This window comes from Ochlerotatus camptorhynchus, unplaced genomic scaffold, assembly GCF_037179485.1.
Source record: "Ochlerotatus camptorhynchus isolate MF236.1 unplaced genomic scaffold, CSIRO-AGI_Acam_v1.1 ptg000094l, whole genome shotgun sequence".
Taxonomy (NCBI): Eukaryota; Metazoa; Arthropoda; class Insecta; order Diptera; family Culicidae; genus Ochlerotatus; species Ochlerotatus camptorhynchus.
Window position 1 is genome coordinate 2,901,533 of NW_027040584.1, and position 16,315 is coordinate 2,917,847.

The following is a 16,315-nucleotide window of genomic DNA, read 5'->3' on the forward strand; positions in this document are numbered from 1 at the left end:
CGTCAACAAACCGCTTCAATCAACATTAGTACACCGCACAAAAAACCACAGGCTCTTCCGCTACATTACATATATCAACCACCGACACTTTCTGGCACTTACATTTAACACCCGATCCACCAAATCATCAATATAGCACACCGGACGACCGAGCACCTGCGATACGCTGATGCTGCACCACATCGAGGCATCCAAAAAGACAGCAGTTTGGAAGAGATTATTGCACTGGGAACGAGTATGGCAGAATCGTCACATCAATCCAAGAACCTGGACAAACAGCCGCTATTAATGAAGGATGTTCAGGAGTTAAATACAGTCTGTCAATCACATTCACGAAGCACTTCAGAAGATCAATGAAACAGCCGACATGATCCTCGGTTCCAGAGAGGTTCACATGTCTACGTTTCAATCATCTATTGAATTTTGAAGTATCGTGTTTAAATTTTTGATTAAAACAGACCCGATGTTTCTGAATCATCTTGCCCCTTAAATGCTGCACAGATGCACGTTTAGACATACATATACCATATATAGACAAGAAAAATGATGGAGGTATATCTATCATTTTCCAGGATGCTTTCAAGAACTGGCTGTGTTGGTGTTAGATTAGATTAGATTCAACCTACGGCTCTTCAGCTCAATAATCAGATGCAATAACTGGAACAGTCACCCTACTAGCTACCGAAATACTGATTAAAACATAACTATTCAAATGTCCATTAAGATAAAGAAACAGGTACCCATAAACAAACTCCTTCTTCGATCGAGATACTTCAACACACCTGTCCAATTAAAACCGATAAGTGTATGCAAAGACAACCTATCAAGCGCCAGCAACATTCTTCCCCCAAAGAATGCGCCAAAGAAAAACAATTTACGCCAACGAAAGAATAACATTTGTCAATAAGCTATTTTAATGGCCCTGCCTACTAAGAGTGAGCTGTACGACATAAAGAAGGTACTTGCTCTAATAACGTCCTTGTTGGTATTTAGAATCAAGAGGGACACACCCATCCAACATCTGGATGCGGGGATGCTGAAGATCGAGATACCGCGCAAACTGGTCCAACGGCGATAAGTGCGTGATTATCCGATCCGACACGCGGTGGATGGGACACGAAAGACAATAAAAGCCGGTTGCTTTTAGCGCAGTAAATTTTATAGTTTAATTTTGTGCACTTCACTAGGCGCTGTTCCTGTCGAGGTTGGTAGGTTCGAAGGAGGCACAGGTGGGGTGCGGTTTTGAAAGCGTTGACTCCAGTCGGTGGTGGCGCAGAACCGGTGGCATGATAGGATAGAGCGATTAAACTCGCGTTGATTAATTGAGGGTACGATCAAAAGTGCTGATTTTATGATAATACTTAATGCTCGTGTCGGATCGAAGTTATGGACAATAAAAACAACCGATCGGCGTTAATAAATTGGGGGTATTTATTTATCGATACGTTGTAATTATAAAATATGCAAAAAATTACATGCTGGATGGCGTTCAGTTCAACTGATCGGTTCTCTTGCCTTTATTTTTATTCAAGTACATGTTGAAGTAGAAGTAGTACTTTTCCTTCTCGGGGTCCAAGGCGCTTGCATCCTTATTATTATCGGCACAGGCCTTCACAACCACTTCACACTTCTGCTTGGGACAAACGGGGCATCCCAGTAGTGCTTCCGCCGACAGTCCTTCGGTACTTGGCATCTCCAGATCGCACTTGAAATGGAACGTTATCGGGTACGCATTCATCCTGGACCCAAAGCTAATGTACTGAACGTCCAGCGGTCCTTGCACGTCAAAAACATTCAACACAGGCTTTTTGTCGTTATCGTCAAGCGTAACCGTAATGTTACCTTCCTTCAAGATCCGAATCCGTAGTTTGAACTTATCTCCCGGAAACAGCTTATTCAACGGACTGTGATAGGCCTTCATCTTTAATGTCTCCCTGTAGATCACCGTGTAGATATGCCCCAACCGGATCTCGTATGTCCTCGCAAAATCCGGATGCTCAAACGATCGATCTTCCTTCGACAGAAGCATAGCTATCTCCTCATCAAAGTTATGCACCTCGATAAACATGTGGAAATCGATCGGCACATCCTCGGACCGTTGATTCCCGATCTCGTCCAGAGCCCAGTACTGATCGTATGTCCCAGTGATGTCCGTGTGCTGGATACAGTTCGTTGGCACTTTAATCCATGCACGCACGCGCACACACACACACAAAAAGAGAAAATACCAACTTAATGCCCGCTCAATAAGGATTACAGCCCAACCGAATTACCATCAACCGTTGCGTCCAGGGAACCACAAACCGTAAGACAAATTGCCACCATTAATCTGCCTAACGGCAGTGAAGATTTCGGTGGCCACACCATCCCACTTCGACACATTGACTCTCGCGAATAACTAAAACTGTGTAAATGATGACCACCGCGGAAATGGAGGTTCTAAACTAAGTCAAACACACGACTGCCGTCGGTCGTTGGGGACAAATGCGCTATTTTCTTATCAGTGTTTTATTATAGAGAAAGAATGAAATGCGGAAAAGGAGAGCACACCATATTCGAACGGGGGAGAGTGCAAATCTCTTCTGTGCTTCTAAGTCTGACTATGCTGTGTGTTTGTAAATCTAAGATTTATGATTTCAGCTCTGCTATAGTCATGGGCGTTATGTGCGTAGGAATGTAGACCTTGTGTTTGATATCGCGAAGGCAGGTTCTAAGTTCGACCATTGTGTTTTGCACAAATAAAGATATTAATCACGTTTCTTATGAATAGTTATGAACTAGGGGAGCTTAAGGTAGATTTTTGTCTATTAAATTTTCCTTTACTTAATAGAAGTCATTAATTTAGCGTGTGGAAACTGCGACAAGTTATTATTATAGCTAAGACGGTTAGGTATTTTTCGAATGCCATGAATAAATGGCAGCGTTCCCATTATTCCAGATTATTCTGGATTTTTCCAGATTTTTAGTCATCTTGACATGACAGATACCCAGACAGAGTGTTTCAGATATTCCAATGTATGTCAATGTTAAACCATGGCTAACAATGGAACAAACTCTTTCGAATATTGCAGCGCTCCTAGTGGACGTTTTCGGAAGATTTTGATGTCTAATTGTTGATAACAGCAATAACAATAACAGTGTATTTTTTCAGTTCATAAAACGCTCTTGTTTTGGAGACAGTCACCAAGGAGAGGACCATCAAGGTCCAAGTTGGCTAAAGTGTTGAATTTTGCTTAGAAACACCGTACAGGGAAACCTTGACGATGAATCGGAAGCCTCAAAGTAAACGCCGGAGTGGAACTGCCAACCGTCAGCTCCGTCGCAAGGTCATGAGGTCCATCAGAAGCAACCAAGATATGTCCGATTGCGATTTAAGCAAAACGTATGATGCATAATGAGAGAGAGAAGGATTAGTAATTTCCATTTAATTCCACTACCTTATTTGCTTATCCTTGACAGATACGCGTATTTCATCAACAATGTGCAGATTTCTTAAGTGTCTTGTACTAATACTCGACTGAAGAAAAAACATCGCATTTACCGAATATATATTAACACAGGTACATTTCCACTTAGAAACTAGGTAAACTTACTCGTTGATGCATCCTAGGCAAGGAATCAAAAATATCTCCAAATGACAAAATGACAAGCGATCAACGAACCGAATAATAACGCTATGTCAGAAGTGCAAAGCAATAATGATATAATCTTCTTCCTTCTTTTTCATGAAAAGCAGCCCGTGCGAAACAGTGCACTCGGGGCGGTAGAAGGAAACGAGCAAATTGTTGGCAAGCTGCTTCACGAAGTAAAGCCGAACATGATACACGTGTGTTAATGGGAATTTTTTTGCTATGTCTTTTGTCGATTCATATCAAGCTATGTCCTCATCCGTGTATATTGAAACAAAGCAGGCAAGTAATATATCATTATCCTTTTACCACTCGGATCGAGCTATGTTATAGAGCGAGTTTGTCATGGTAGTCGTAGCAACCGTTTTGTCTGTATCGTTGGTTGCTTTATGTGTTTGGATTCGCTGGTCCTAGGTAGTAACTTGAAAAGCCATGTGTGCCCGTTTCCTTGATCCCTGTTGAGTAAAGTTGAATTACGTTGTTTGTTGATCTCGAGGCTTCTGCAACATCCAATTTCCATGGTGTAGATACGGTTCGTAAAACCGTGATGTCCTCCGTCGATAGTTGGTGGTCCTCTGTGAAGATGTGTTAGGCCTTTTTCCTCTTGCTTTTTGGCCTTATTAACCTCCGCTATATGTTCTTTAAATCTAGTTGCTAAAGTTCTCTTGGTTTGTCCTACATATACTTTGTTACAATGATTACAGCTTATTTTATATACACCAGCTTTACCTGGGTCTTTAGTGGATCCTAACAATGATTTCATCGAGAAATGCGAGTTTCCCGTCTTTTTCTACCTCGTGAGTGAATTTGATATCCTTGTGAATTCTGTTGATCTCATCTAAAATTTGTGGAAGGGCTTCCCGTTTAACTACGCTGAAGATATCGCCAACAAACCTCCACCAACGATTTGGTAATAGTCCTTTCTCCTTCAGAATTGTCTCGAAGTTGGCCATGGAAAGTTCACACAAGAAGGGGGATAGGGGGTTTCCCATTGGAGCTCCGGCTTGTAGAAGTTACTTTGGAAAGAGAAGTAGTTCTCTTCCATACAAAGGCGGGTCAGTTTAAGGTACGTCCGAACCTTGTTTCTCCACGCTCCATCCTCTCGTTGTGTTAATAGCCAGTCCTCCAAATGGTTGATCGCTTCCTTGACCTGTACGCTGGGAAAAAGAGCTGTGACGTCGAAAGATACCATACCAGAACTGATTCGGCATACTCTGGAACTCTTTGACTAGCCACTTCGCTAGTTTGTGGGTGGGGGAGACCTTTGATCCTGGGTAGAATGGGATTGGGTTCCCGTAAACGACCTGCTCCATCTCCTAATATCGATTTGCACTCCTTCAGTGCTTTCTCCACGCGTTTCACTATGTTCTGTAAGGGGTCTACTCGAAGCTGTCTATACGGTCCGTTGTTAATCTTCGTTGTCATCTGATTGTCGTAATCGTCCTTGTCCATGATAACGACCGCGTTTCCCTTGTCTGCCTTCACGTAGTATACTGCTTTACTTTTTAGCTCCTTTACAATCCGAATTTCTTTTTCGTTGGCGCGACTTTGTTCCTGTCCGTCCTTGATTATGTTCGATGTGATAGTCCTAACCGTATTCTGTGTTGATGTTGGAAGTGTCTTGGTAATCGCTGTTTCTACGTCAATGATGATCTGCTCCACGTCTGGCTTGGTTGTAACCGCGTATCCTAGCCCCTTGTTGAGGTGTGTCAATTGTTCTTCCGTAAATGCGGTCGTCGATCGGTTGACAACCAACCCATAAATGGAGTGAACCCTCGGCGTCGTGGTGATGGTTGATGGGATCTGCTCACCCGTTCGGTGTGTCGTCCGTCTCCGTTGAGACTCCTGTCGTAGTCTGTTTAGCTTCCTATCCTGCAGCTTCCGCTTCCTATCCGATTCGCACTCCTCTGCTACCTTGGCCCTAGACAGAAACTCCTGGAATTTAATTGGATACTCCTTGGCCAATTTGAGATGTAGATAATAACATTCCAAAACCTTCATGTCCAGTTTGCTATATAGCCGTCTGATGCTATCCTTGATGAACTCTGCTTCCATCCTCTTTACTACGCTGGGTGGGATGGGTGTCCGTACCTTAATCCTATGGCTTATAGGTATAACCTTATATTTTTGGCATTTCTACAGAAATGCTTCTTCTTCTTTCTTCTTCTTCCTCGCATTTCAAGCTTATTACGTATGGCATATTAGCTTATTGCGTGCTCTCAACTTAGTGTTCTAGATGCACTTCCACAGTTATTAATTGAGAGCTTTCGATGCCTGTACCATTTTTGCATTAGTATAATTGTGTGGCAAGTCCAATCATACTTCTATGCCCAGGGAAGTCGAGAAATTTTCCAACCCGAAAAATTCCTAGACTGTACCGGGAATCGAACCCAGCCACCTCCAGCATGGTCTTGCTTTGTAGCTGTGCCTTTACCGACTAAGCTAAGGGAGGTACAGAAATGCTACGTCCTTGTGAAGCGATGCGATGGTTTTCTTCAATCCGATGAATTTATTTGGCTCCGACGGCTTGGTTGCCGTATGATGCCGCCCGTAGTAAAGTGCAGCGAATTTCCTACCGCAAAGGCTTACAGGCATACCGCGCCAGTAGGCAAACAATTCGAGCACTCAAGAAGCTACTGTATTCTGTTACTAGAACCCGTGCTCGGAAGCTGTATGACAACCTGACCAAGTCCGTTTGGTGCATACTTATGGATGATGAAACCTACACACTTAGAAATAACTAATTTTACCTTGACGAAAAGTACGTTTGGTTTAGCTATATTTCGCGTCTGTTATGACTCAAATTTATGTCAAAATTGACGCTCGTATATGTCACTCTCAGAGCACCTAAATTTACATGAGTTTTTCTAAGCGTGTATGTAAAGGCCGACTTCTTACAACTTCCAGAACCAGAATTTTACAAGGCAAAGGCTCGAGGAGGTGTCCCTGGCAGATTCATATTTGTTTTTGCGGATAAATTCGTACGCAAATATATGTTCTAACAGTCACTGAGAAAATGATGAATTCGGAGGTTTACGAAACCGAATGTCTCTAGAAGCGATGGTCCGGTGAAATTTTGACCGGATCTTACGAGTTGTCACTACAGCCGGGAAGTACAACAATGGTGCAGTTCAGGCCCTTTGAAAACTACTGGGCAATTATGAAGAGAAAACTGAAGGCAAAAGGTACAATCATCAAAACGGCAGCTCGCACTCGAGCTCCGATGAAAAATTTGTGGGATAAAATCGCCAAAACAGTGGAATCCGTTTATTCAAATCCGAAGTCAAAGTGACAGTTACGTTATATCGAGGTATACAAACAATTCAAACAAGTTTTTTACACATATAAAACAAAAAAAATCATATCCAGCGTTCAGAATCATAAGAGCCTAACTGCAATTATCGATTCTCTTCATCGATTTTCTCTTCGTATTACCAACAATCAATACGAAACTAACGATTTTAAATTGGCTCACTACTTGACTAGCCTATTGGTCCCAAGCAAACGATTAACGTACCCCATTCTAGTCGAAATTCTACTACTACACAATGTTTGTTTTGATTCGCTATGAAAGTTTGACAGATAAAATGAGGGGTTAGTGAATTTTCCTATGTTTCGAGGGGTGCATCGATTAGCTTGGGACCGAAGATAGTACCAGAGCTGAGCCAAAAAGTTGAGCACGTGTCTTCGGGTCTTTCTAGTCTTGGAGTTACCTCTATGGTATTACCACAATTTTCAGAAATTATTTCAATAGAGTGCAGTAAAAGGTTGTATTAGCTAGAAAAAGCAACATCACACGCACCGAGAAATGTTAATCCTGCCGAGTTGTTTTTAAAAGAGAAAATCGATGAAGAGAATCGACCGTCTCAGTTAGGCCCTTATGATTCTGAAATCTAGATATACTTGAGAATCGACCAATTAGCGACTGGATCATAAACTGGATCCAAATCTCAGTTGTCTCCCCCTAGGTTTGAAGATTATGATCGATTGTTGGTTTGTTTATAGATTTATTTGATAAGGCTCAATCAAATTAAATTTACAGAGCCTAGGATTCTTGTTCACTATACAAAACATCGTACAACTATAATCATAAGGTACAACGCCTCATCCATCAGAATAAGATCCGCTTCCAGTGGTTTCATTGTATGGCAGTATCGCCAACGGGAAACAGAGCGCTTCCATTGTAGCAATTTCCATATAAACTACAAATGGTTTGTGCCAAGTCAGTTTCTTACCAAATGAGTTCAAATTTTGCGGAGCAAATATGTCAAATTTGTCATCAGTCTAATAGCCAAAAAGTGGTGTCTGATACGGATCGAATTATTTGCCGCGGATATTGCGGTAATTCCTTGCATTTAATCTGCACTCAGGTGGATTTTTCGCTTCATGAGGCACTAGGAACCCGAGAATCTGCTGTGGATTTATTTATCTTCTGTTGACCCTAGTACTTCAGACGATGAAATTGTGAGTCTCACTAACGACTGTATGAATATTGGCTCTGATGCCAAACATAAGGTGATCAGGTTGGTCCCTAAGGACAAATACCCTGTCACACTTAGCTTTTTCAACTTTCAAAGTTGGTGTGAGCAAGGATCTCAGGGACGTGGCCTTAGCAAAAGAGGCTAGGCCTGATAACGTGTACTTCCACGAATTTGAGTACAACTCAAAAAACCGTCGAGTCATTCGGATCTCTTTCGCTGAAGTCAGCCCAGAACGCACTACCTGTAGTATCATGGAAGACCCTAGTCCTCCCGACCCAGTCGTGCTTGCTGTTAGTTCCTGCCTCCACAGTCGCTATGGACCTGTGTTCGAGGAAGGTGTCGGGGTCTTCCAAAATCATCTCACAGGCAAGTATCTCGCTTGTAACAGCATTGCATTGGTTGTTCGTTCTTTGGCTTCTAGGACACTACGAGTTTCTCGATTTCGAATCAAACTGCGGTACGCTTCATCTGGAACATTTGGAAGCAAATTATCCTTCCCACTCAGTCGAGCTTGCCGTTAGTTCCATTTTAAGATTGTTGGAGGAACAATACGAGAGTGCATTTGAAATTCAAGATAATATAGGGCCCCTCCTAAAAATATCAGCACCCCCCCCCCCCCCCGAATCCTAAATCCGGCACTGCGTAAGAGTTCCCAAAAGTTCGTACAAATTCACTGAAGTTCCTTGGAGTTCCCTAAGAACTGAGTAAAACTTCCGTTAAATTCGTAAAAAATACCTTACAGCTCGTAGATTCCCGACCCGTCCCGAAAGACTTTGAAGTATACTGAGAGTTTCTCTTAAATTCGTAGAAATTTCTAGAAATCATCCTCAAGTTTGTAAAAGCTTCCTGGAGTTCATACAACTTCTCTGTTGCCCGTAAAACTGATCATGGAATCTGTAACCTCCTCCATAAAAACCAAGTGGAATCTATCATAATCGTTTGAAATCTGTCGCAATCTGCTGAAACCTTCTTTGGTGGCATCTGAAATCTCCGCCGTAATCGTCCGGAACCTTCTCCGCCAGAACTGTCATCAATCTGGAATCTATGTCATTGGTAGCATCTGAAATCTCCATCGAAATCGTATGGAACGTCAGCAAAGTCTGTTGAAATTGTGTGGAAACCATGTACAAATCTCTTGGAATCTCTTCCCTCGGAATCGTTTGGAATCTTCGTTGGCAGCATCTGAAATCTCCATCGTAATCGTCGGGCACCTCTTCGTCAGCAAACTCCAATGAAACCATCTGGAATCTCCTTCTTCGGAATCACCTAGAAACTTCATTTTCATCAACTGAATCCACTGAAAATGGTCGGAATCATTTGGAACCTTCATTTGACAGTATTGGAAATCTCCACCAAAATCGACTGGAACCTCTTCCGTCGTGACTGTCAGCAGACTGTGCTGAAATTGTCCGGAAACCATTTTGAAACTGCCTGGAATCTCTGGAATCGTCTGAAATCGTCGTAGGCAGCATCTGAAATCTCCACCGAAATTGTCTGGAACCTCTTCCATTGGAAATGTCAGCAAATTCCATTGAAATTGCCTGGAAACCATGTTGAAATCGTCTTGATTATCCTTCGTTGGAATCGTTTGGAACTTTCATTGAGAGCATCTGAAATCTCCATCGAAATCGTCTGGAACCTCCACCGTCCGGAACCTCGTTTCTGGAAACCATGTTGAAATCGCCTGGAATCTACGTCCGTTGGAATCGTCTGGAGCCTCCTCCGTCGGCATCGTTTGGACCTGGAACTGGAAAGCATCTGAAATCCTCCGTTGAGAACGCAAAATTTGTTGAAATTGATATGGAATATCCTCCTTTGGAATCGCATGGATACTTCATGTATAGCATCTGAAATCTCCGCTGAAGTTGTCTAGAACCTTCATTGGCAGCATTTGAAATCTTCACCGAAATCGTCTGGAACCATCGAGAATGTTAGCAAATCTTTGTCGTAATCGTCTAGGATCTTCGTTGGTAGCAACTGCAATCTTTCCAGCAACTATTATTTATGATGCGCACAGCCAAGAGATAGAAAAACTGTTTTTTTTTCTCAACTAAGCTGCTTGATATTAACTCAACTACAGCTTTGCTTAAGATGATATGCCTTTATTTCCAAAAATTAGAAAGTTATTGTTTGAATCTCAATTAATTTAAAAATAGTTCTGGAACTATTTTCAGTTCAATTCTCAACCACTCACGGCACAGTGCAGCCGACTCTATTTATTGCCTTGCACTTCAATTTATTCGTAGCCCACGCGCGTGACATTTCATACCAGAAAAGGGGTGGACCAATAATGTTATGGAAGCATATTTTCCCATCGTAAAGTTTCTGCCGCCATGTACTCTCCCCAGGACATGGACGCACTTTACAAATTAATTAAGAGTAGGTAGGTACCTCGAGCGGGCCAAAGTCAAAGGCGAATGTCATCATCATCCATCGCATGGCGGGCGAATTTACATGCAGGCATAATCGTATCGTTGTTCCGTCGTTGGCCGTCCGGCGCTGGAAACGTGAACTTGTCGCATACATAAATGGCAGTCCGCTTTGGTAGGCGATTTATCGTCGACCTGAAGCATTTAACAACAATAACAAATTGTAGGCTTATTAACGATGTAAACTCAATATTTCAGGAAAAAGTGACAAATAAATTGAAAACAGAGCGAAATTGATGGACGATTTGTGCAGCAAGGTATTTACGGTCGACCAACCAGTCGCTACTCTTCAGGATGGTCGTAAACTTATGGATTATTCAGTGAGAGGACTTTTTTCAGAACCTGATTCTGGTTTCCAACGTTTTAAGATTCTCGTCTATTTAATTAGAGAATGTTGCCTACGTTAGCATCAAATCGCCTTAAAGGTTTAGTTCATCAGCGTGAAATAGATTCACCTCCGAAAAAATAGACTGCAGCGCCAAAAAAAGTTCAACATTTGCATATCAATCAGCGGCTTTTGTCACCCACTCGTTCCATCCCAGCGGCGAGTGATTAAGCCACAATGACCCGCCATTAATCTGACTCAGCGCAAATATGAGTGAATCCTAAGCAAATCCGACTACCGCAAGCCGGTGTCGCCAGATTGCCGTTCGATGTGCAAGATTAATTTGTATCTGTCGCAAAATTAGAGTCCGCGCACCCCCCGGTGGAGCTACTTATCTAAACAGATTTCACCGCAATTAACAAAAGTTGCAAACACGTCATCGTGAGTCTCTTCTTTTTCGGGCTTACCCCACTTCCCCATTCCAGGCAGTGGGGTCGTTGGCGTGATCGAGGGCTTACCTGCTTACGCGAAATTAATTTACCCAGTGTGGGACGGGACTCAATTTAAATATCAACAACATCGCACAACAGCAGGTCTGGTGTGGACCGGTTGAGGTCACAGGTGGATCGGTGGATGTTTTGTAGCATAACAAGATGACTTCACTTCACTACAATGAATCGCTGAATCAGCGAGGCCGACAGATTCGTTATGGTTTTGATTTTAATAGGTCTCACTACGCAGACCGGCCAGAACGCACATCGATGGCTGATTTTCAACAACTCTCGATTACTTTTTCGAAGGGACGTATCTGCTTTTGTAAACAATGCATTCAACAATGCATAGATAACCAATTTGGCGTAACTGGTAGCTCGCCCACACATACTAACACCTATCTTGCATCTTGAGGAAATTAGTGTAATCATGCGTGGGCGAGCAACCAGTTACGCCAAATCAACGATCAAATGCATTGTTTACAAATCAGATACGTCTCATAGAAAAAGTAAAGGGCCACCCACATTAGATCCGTTTGCGTTGCGTTGACGTAAATTTGACAGTTAGACAATAGATTCAGCTGTCACTTTGCCGCAACGCGTCCCATCCGGATCTAATGTGCGTGGGCCTTAATCGAGAACTGAAGTTCAGTGTGTTTCAAGACTCTATCAAGTATTTTACGATCGCTTATGGCCGCCACAATCTGGCTGAGTTTCAGGTAGGCAACATAAGATTTGAAGTTTGGGTTGTATCGTTTGACGTGTAAACGATCAAATTTGAACGTTTATACGTCAAACGACACAACTCAAACGTCAAATCATATGTTCCCTACCAAAAACTCAGCCAGATTGTGGCGGCCATAAGCACCCGTAAAATGCTCGATAAAGATTTTTACGTCCGGTTGTATTGGTGCGATATGTGAGAGCTTACACAACAAATCGTTGTAAAGCCCATTTTGACAGATCTAATTTCATACATTTTTTAGGTTAGCCAGAGGAAAACAATAAACAACTTTTTGGCACTCAGTGCTGAAAAGTGTCACTTTTAGAAACTGTTTTGAATAACATAATGGCCTAGCTAAAATAACAGTGTCGAAAAGTAGTACTTTTCAGCACCCAGTGCCGAAAAGTTCTACCAACCGGTGGAAGCTTACGATTTTAAATTGGCTCGCTATGAAAGTTTGACAGATAAAATGAGGGGTTCGTGGATTTTCCTATGTTTCGAGGGGTGCATCGATTAGCTTGGGACCGAAGATAGTACCAGAGCTGAGCCAAAAATTTGAGCACGTTTCTTCGGGACTTCTGGTCTCAGAGTTACCTCTATAGTTCTAACTTTCGACACTCTTTTGAGTGCAAAAAAAGGTGTATGCAATTCGTTGCAAAATTCAATTTTTTCAGCACTTGTCGTAATTATCAGCACTACTGCAACTTGTTGCTTAAATAGCTATTTTACGGCCACGGTTAAACGTCACTAATCTCTATTCGAGATAAGGATAATCTTGGTTGCGTTGCGTTGCGTTTGTAGCGGAGTATTTCCAACCGGTGGAAACTAATTATTTTAAATTGGCTTACTACTTGACTAGCCTATTGGTCTCAAGTACCCCATTCTAGTCGAAATTCTAGTACTACACTATGTTTGTTTTGATTCGCTATGAAAGGTTGACAGATAAAATGATGGGTTCGTGGATTTTCCTATGTTTCGAGGGGTGCATCAGTGGCGCCGGTGATGTAGTGGTAAGTGTGATTACCTCTCACCCCAGCAGGCCTGGGTTCAATCCCAGTCACCGCCGCCGGGATGTTCTGAGGCATAACATCTCTGATCACGCCTTCCTTCGGAAGGGAAGAAAAACCCGCTGGTCCCCGGTTCATGAGTTGATGGGTCGATAGGTAGGGTCCAGGTGTGGGAGCTGCCTCCCTGGCGTCGGTAGCATTGCACACTGGGCCAGGAACCGAAATTAGCAAGACAAAACCTCTAGCGCATTGGGTTTGCATTATATTTAAATGGTGTCTTTGGCAAAGTTTCTCGGTTTAACATGCGCCTTTATCTGGTAATGGAAATTAGTTCCAATTTTATCCGCATAGATGGTGCTGCGATACTAACTTTCTTATCTCACATGCTAGAGGTTTTGTGTCTTAGGCAAAGTCGTAGAACATTAAAAAATATAAAAAAATGCCGAAGAACTCAAAGCTCTAGGTCTTCAAACAACAAAAATATAGTGAATATTGTAAAATTTAACTGAAATTTACGTTTTTTGTACTATTTTTCATACAAACGACAAATCCTTCATAACGCCGTGTATCTTTTATGTCGGTTAATTTGCAAGTTTCAAGGAAGAGTTCTCAATGTTTTGGGTCGATACAAGCGAAATATTAGCCAAAATAGGGAAAATTACCATGATTTTCATAATCCGGTTTCTCGAAAAGTAGCAAGTTTTAGCAAAAAGTCATTTACTTTCTGAAATGTACCATTTATCATCAATCAAAGGTGAAAGTTTGCCGGACATATAATTTTATATATTTGAGATATCTGAATTCATAGACTACAATGTTTATGCAAGCAGCGTTCGCCAACGCACGGCTTGCTGGCTGCATGCGATGGAAACGATGGAATATGTCTCTTATGCTTCGTTAGCTGCACGTTGGCGAACGCTGTACTAATGTATGCACAAAGCTTCTTCATGTTCATGTTCATTCTAGAACATGTGTGCGTGTGACAAAAGTCGATGATGATAGATGATAGAGCAGTGCACGGTCCCTAACCTCACTTTTTAGTTACAAAAACTTTGTCTCTGAGTAAAAGAGATGGCAACGAATGGAAGCCAAAACAAACCACCCAAAACTGTCAACATTTACGAATGAGAGAAGAGTGCAATCAAATCTTCGTGCACTGACCTTATGTTGAAATGAGAATACACATGTACTACTTACTTATTGACTAACTGAAAATGATGAATGATGACATTTGGAACTGCTATAAATGCATTTTGGGCTACAAAATGGTGAGTCGACAACCTGGAAGGAGCGGAATACCTAGCCCTGGTCCGCATAAATTCCTACTTCACGCCTCCTCGAGTCATATGATAACAAAAGACTACCAGCTGAAACATGGACACAGCTGGTTGGCGTAGCCTGGTCAATGTTGCCAGTCCGGCAATAGCAAAGTAAAGAGGTGCGACGCGAACACTGGCGCGGTAACCATAGTACGGTGATAGAGGAAATGCTTCACCAAACCTGAGCGTCTGCTCACCATGGAGGTGCGGCTCAAAACGGCGTCTGTTCTCCATGTTAGGAGCGGCTTCAACCACGCAAATTCGAAGTCGTAGCACGAACTTCAACCACGCAAATTCGAAGTCGTAGCACTGCAGGAACTTTGCTGGACGGGACAAAAGGTATGGAAAAGCGGACATCGAGCGGCTACTTTCTACCAGCGCTGTGGCACCACCAACGAGCTGGGAACCGGCTTTGTACTGCTGGGTAAAATGCGTCAACGCGTGATTGGTTGGCAGCCGATCAACGCGAGGATGTGCAAGTTGAGGATTAAGGGCCGTTTCTTCAACTACAGTATCATCAACGTGCACTGCCCACACGAAGGGAGACCCAACGGCGAGAAAGAAGCGTTCTATGCGCAGCTGGAGCAGGCGTACGACGGCTGTTCGCAACGGGACGTAAAAATCGTCATCGGCGACATGAACGCTCAGGTAGGACGGGAGGCAATGTATAGACCGGCAATCGGGCCAAACAGCCTGCATGCCGTATCGAACGACAACGGCCAACGATGCGTGAACTTTGCAGCCTCCCGGGGTCTGGTAGTTCGAAGTACCTTTTTCCCCCGCAAGGATATCCACAAAGCCACCTGGAGATCACCTGACCAACACACAGAAAACCAAATCGATCACGTTCTAATCGACGGGAAATTCGTCTCCGACATTATCAACGTCCGCACGTACCGCAGTGCGAACATAGATTCGGACCACTACCTAGTTGCAGTATGAATGCACTCAAAACTCTCGACGGTGCATAACACACGTCGAAGTCGAACGCCACGACCCAACATTGAGCAACTACGGGACACCGGAGTTGCCCAGGACTACGCGCAGCAGCTGGAAGTTGCACTACCCACGGAAGAGCAGCTTGGCGCAGCTTCTCTTGAAGATGGCTGGAGGGACATCCGTTCAGCCATAGGTAGTACGGCTGCAGCGGCACTAGGTATTGCAATCCCGGACCGAAGAAATGACTGGTTTGACGGCGAATGCAAACTGTTAGTAGAGGAGAAGAATTCAGCACGGGCGAGAATGCTGCAACACCGCACGAGATTGAATGTGGAGCGATACAGACAAGCGCGGAACAGACAAAACTCGGTTTTCCGAAGGAAGAAGCGTCAGCAGGAAGACCGAGATCGCGAGGCGATGGAAAATCTGTACCGCGTAAACGACACACGGAAGTTCTACGAGAAGCTAAATAGTTCGCGCAAAGGCTACGTGCCGCAAGCCGATATGGGCAAAGACTTTGACAGTAACCTTCTCACGAACGAGTGTGAGGTGATTGAGAGGTGGAAGCAGTACTATGACGAGCACCTCAACGGTGAAGCAGCAGAAAACGAAGGTGGCACGGCAACAGACCTTGGAGCACGCGCAGAAGACGACAGGCTACCAACCCCTGATCTTCAAGAAGTTGAGGAGAAGATCGGTCGGCTGAACAACAACAAAGCAACTGGTGTAGATCAACTACCAAGTGAGCTATTGAAATACGGTGGTGAAGCACTGGCTAGAGCGCTGCACTGGGTAATTGCCAAGATTTGGGAGGAGGAGATATTACCGGAGGAGTGGATGGAAGGTGTCGTATGCCCAATCTACAAAAAGGGCGACAAGTTGGATTGCTGCAACTACCGCGCAATCACACTGCTGAGCGCCGCCTACCAGGTACTATCCCAAATTCTATGCCGCCGTCTGTCACCATTTGC

The 16,315-nt window shown here is 43.4% G+C and overlaps 2 protein-coding genes across 2 annotated transcripts in view; both read right to left on the reverse strand.

Moving 5' to 3' along the window:
- LOC135698768 (uncharacterized) overlaps nucleotides 1-16,315 on the reverse strand; it is a 236,962-nt gene that overhangs the window by 96,704 nt on the left and 123,943 nt on the right. The window lies entirely within an intron of this gene.
- Nucleotides 1,415-2,424, reverse strand: LOC135698691 (uncharacterized). The gene is made up of 2 exons (XM_065218770.1): nucleotides 2,274-2,424; nucleotides 1,415-2,178 (listed from the first exon to the last, which is right to left on the reverse strand). Exons 1-2 carry the CDS (start codon nucleotides 2,380-2,382, stop codon nucleotides 1,490-1,492), a joined length of 798 nt encoding a protein of 265 aa, XP_065074842.1. The 5' UTR covers nucleotides 2,383-2,424; the 3' UTR covers nucleotides 1,415-1,489.

Excerpts from the sequence above, each read along its gene's own strand:
- LOC135698691 (XM_065218770.1), bottom strand. The coding sequence starts at position 2,382 with ATGTGTCGAAGTGGGATGGTGTGGCCACCGAAATCTTCACTGCCGTTA. Across the intron at positions 2,179-2,273 it reads CCTGGACGCAACGGTTGATG|TGCCAACGAACTGTATCCAG; the intron begins GTAATTCGGTTG and ends CATGGATTAAAG.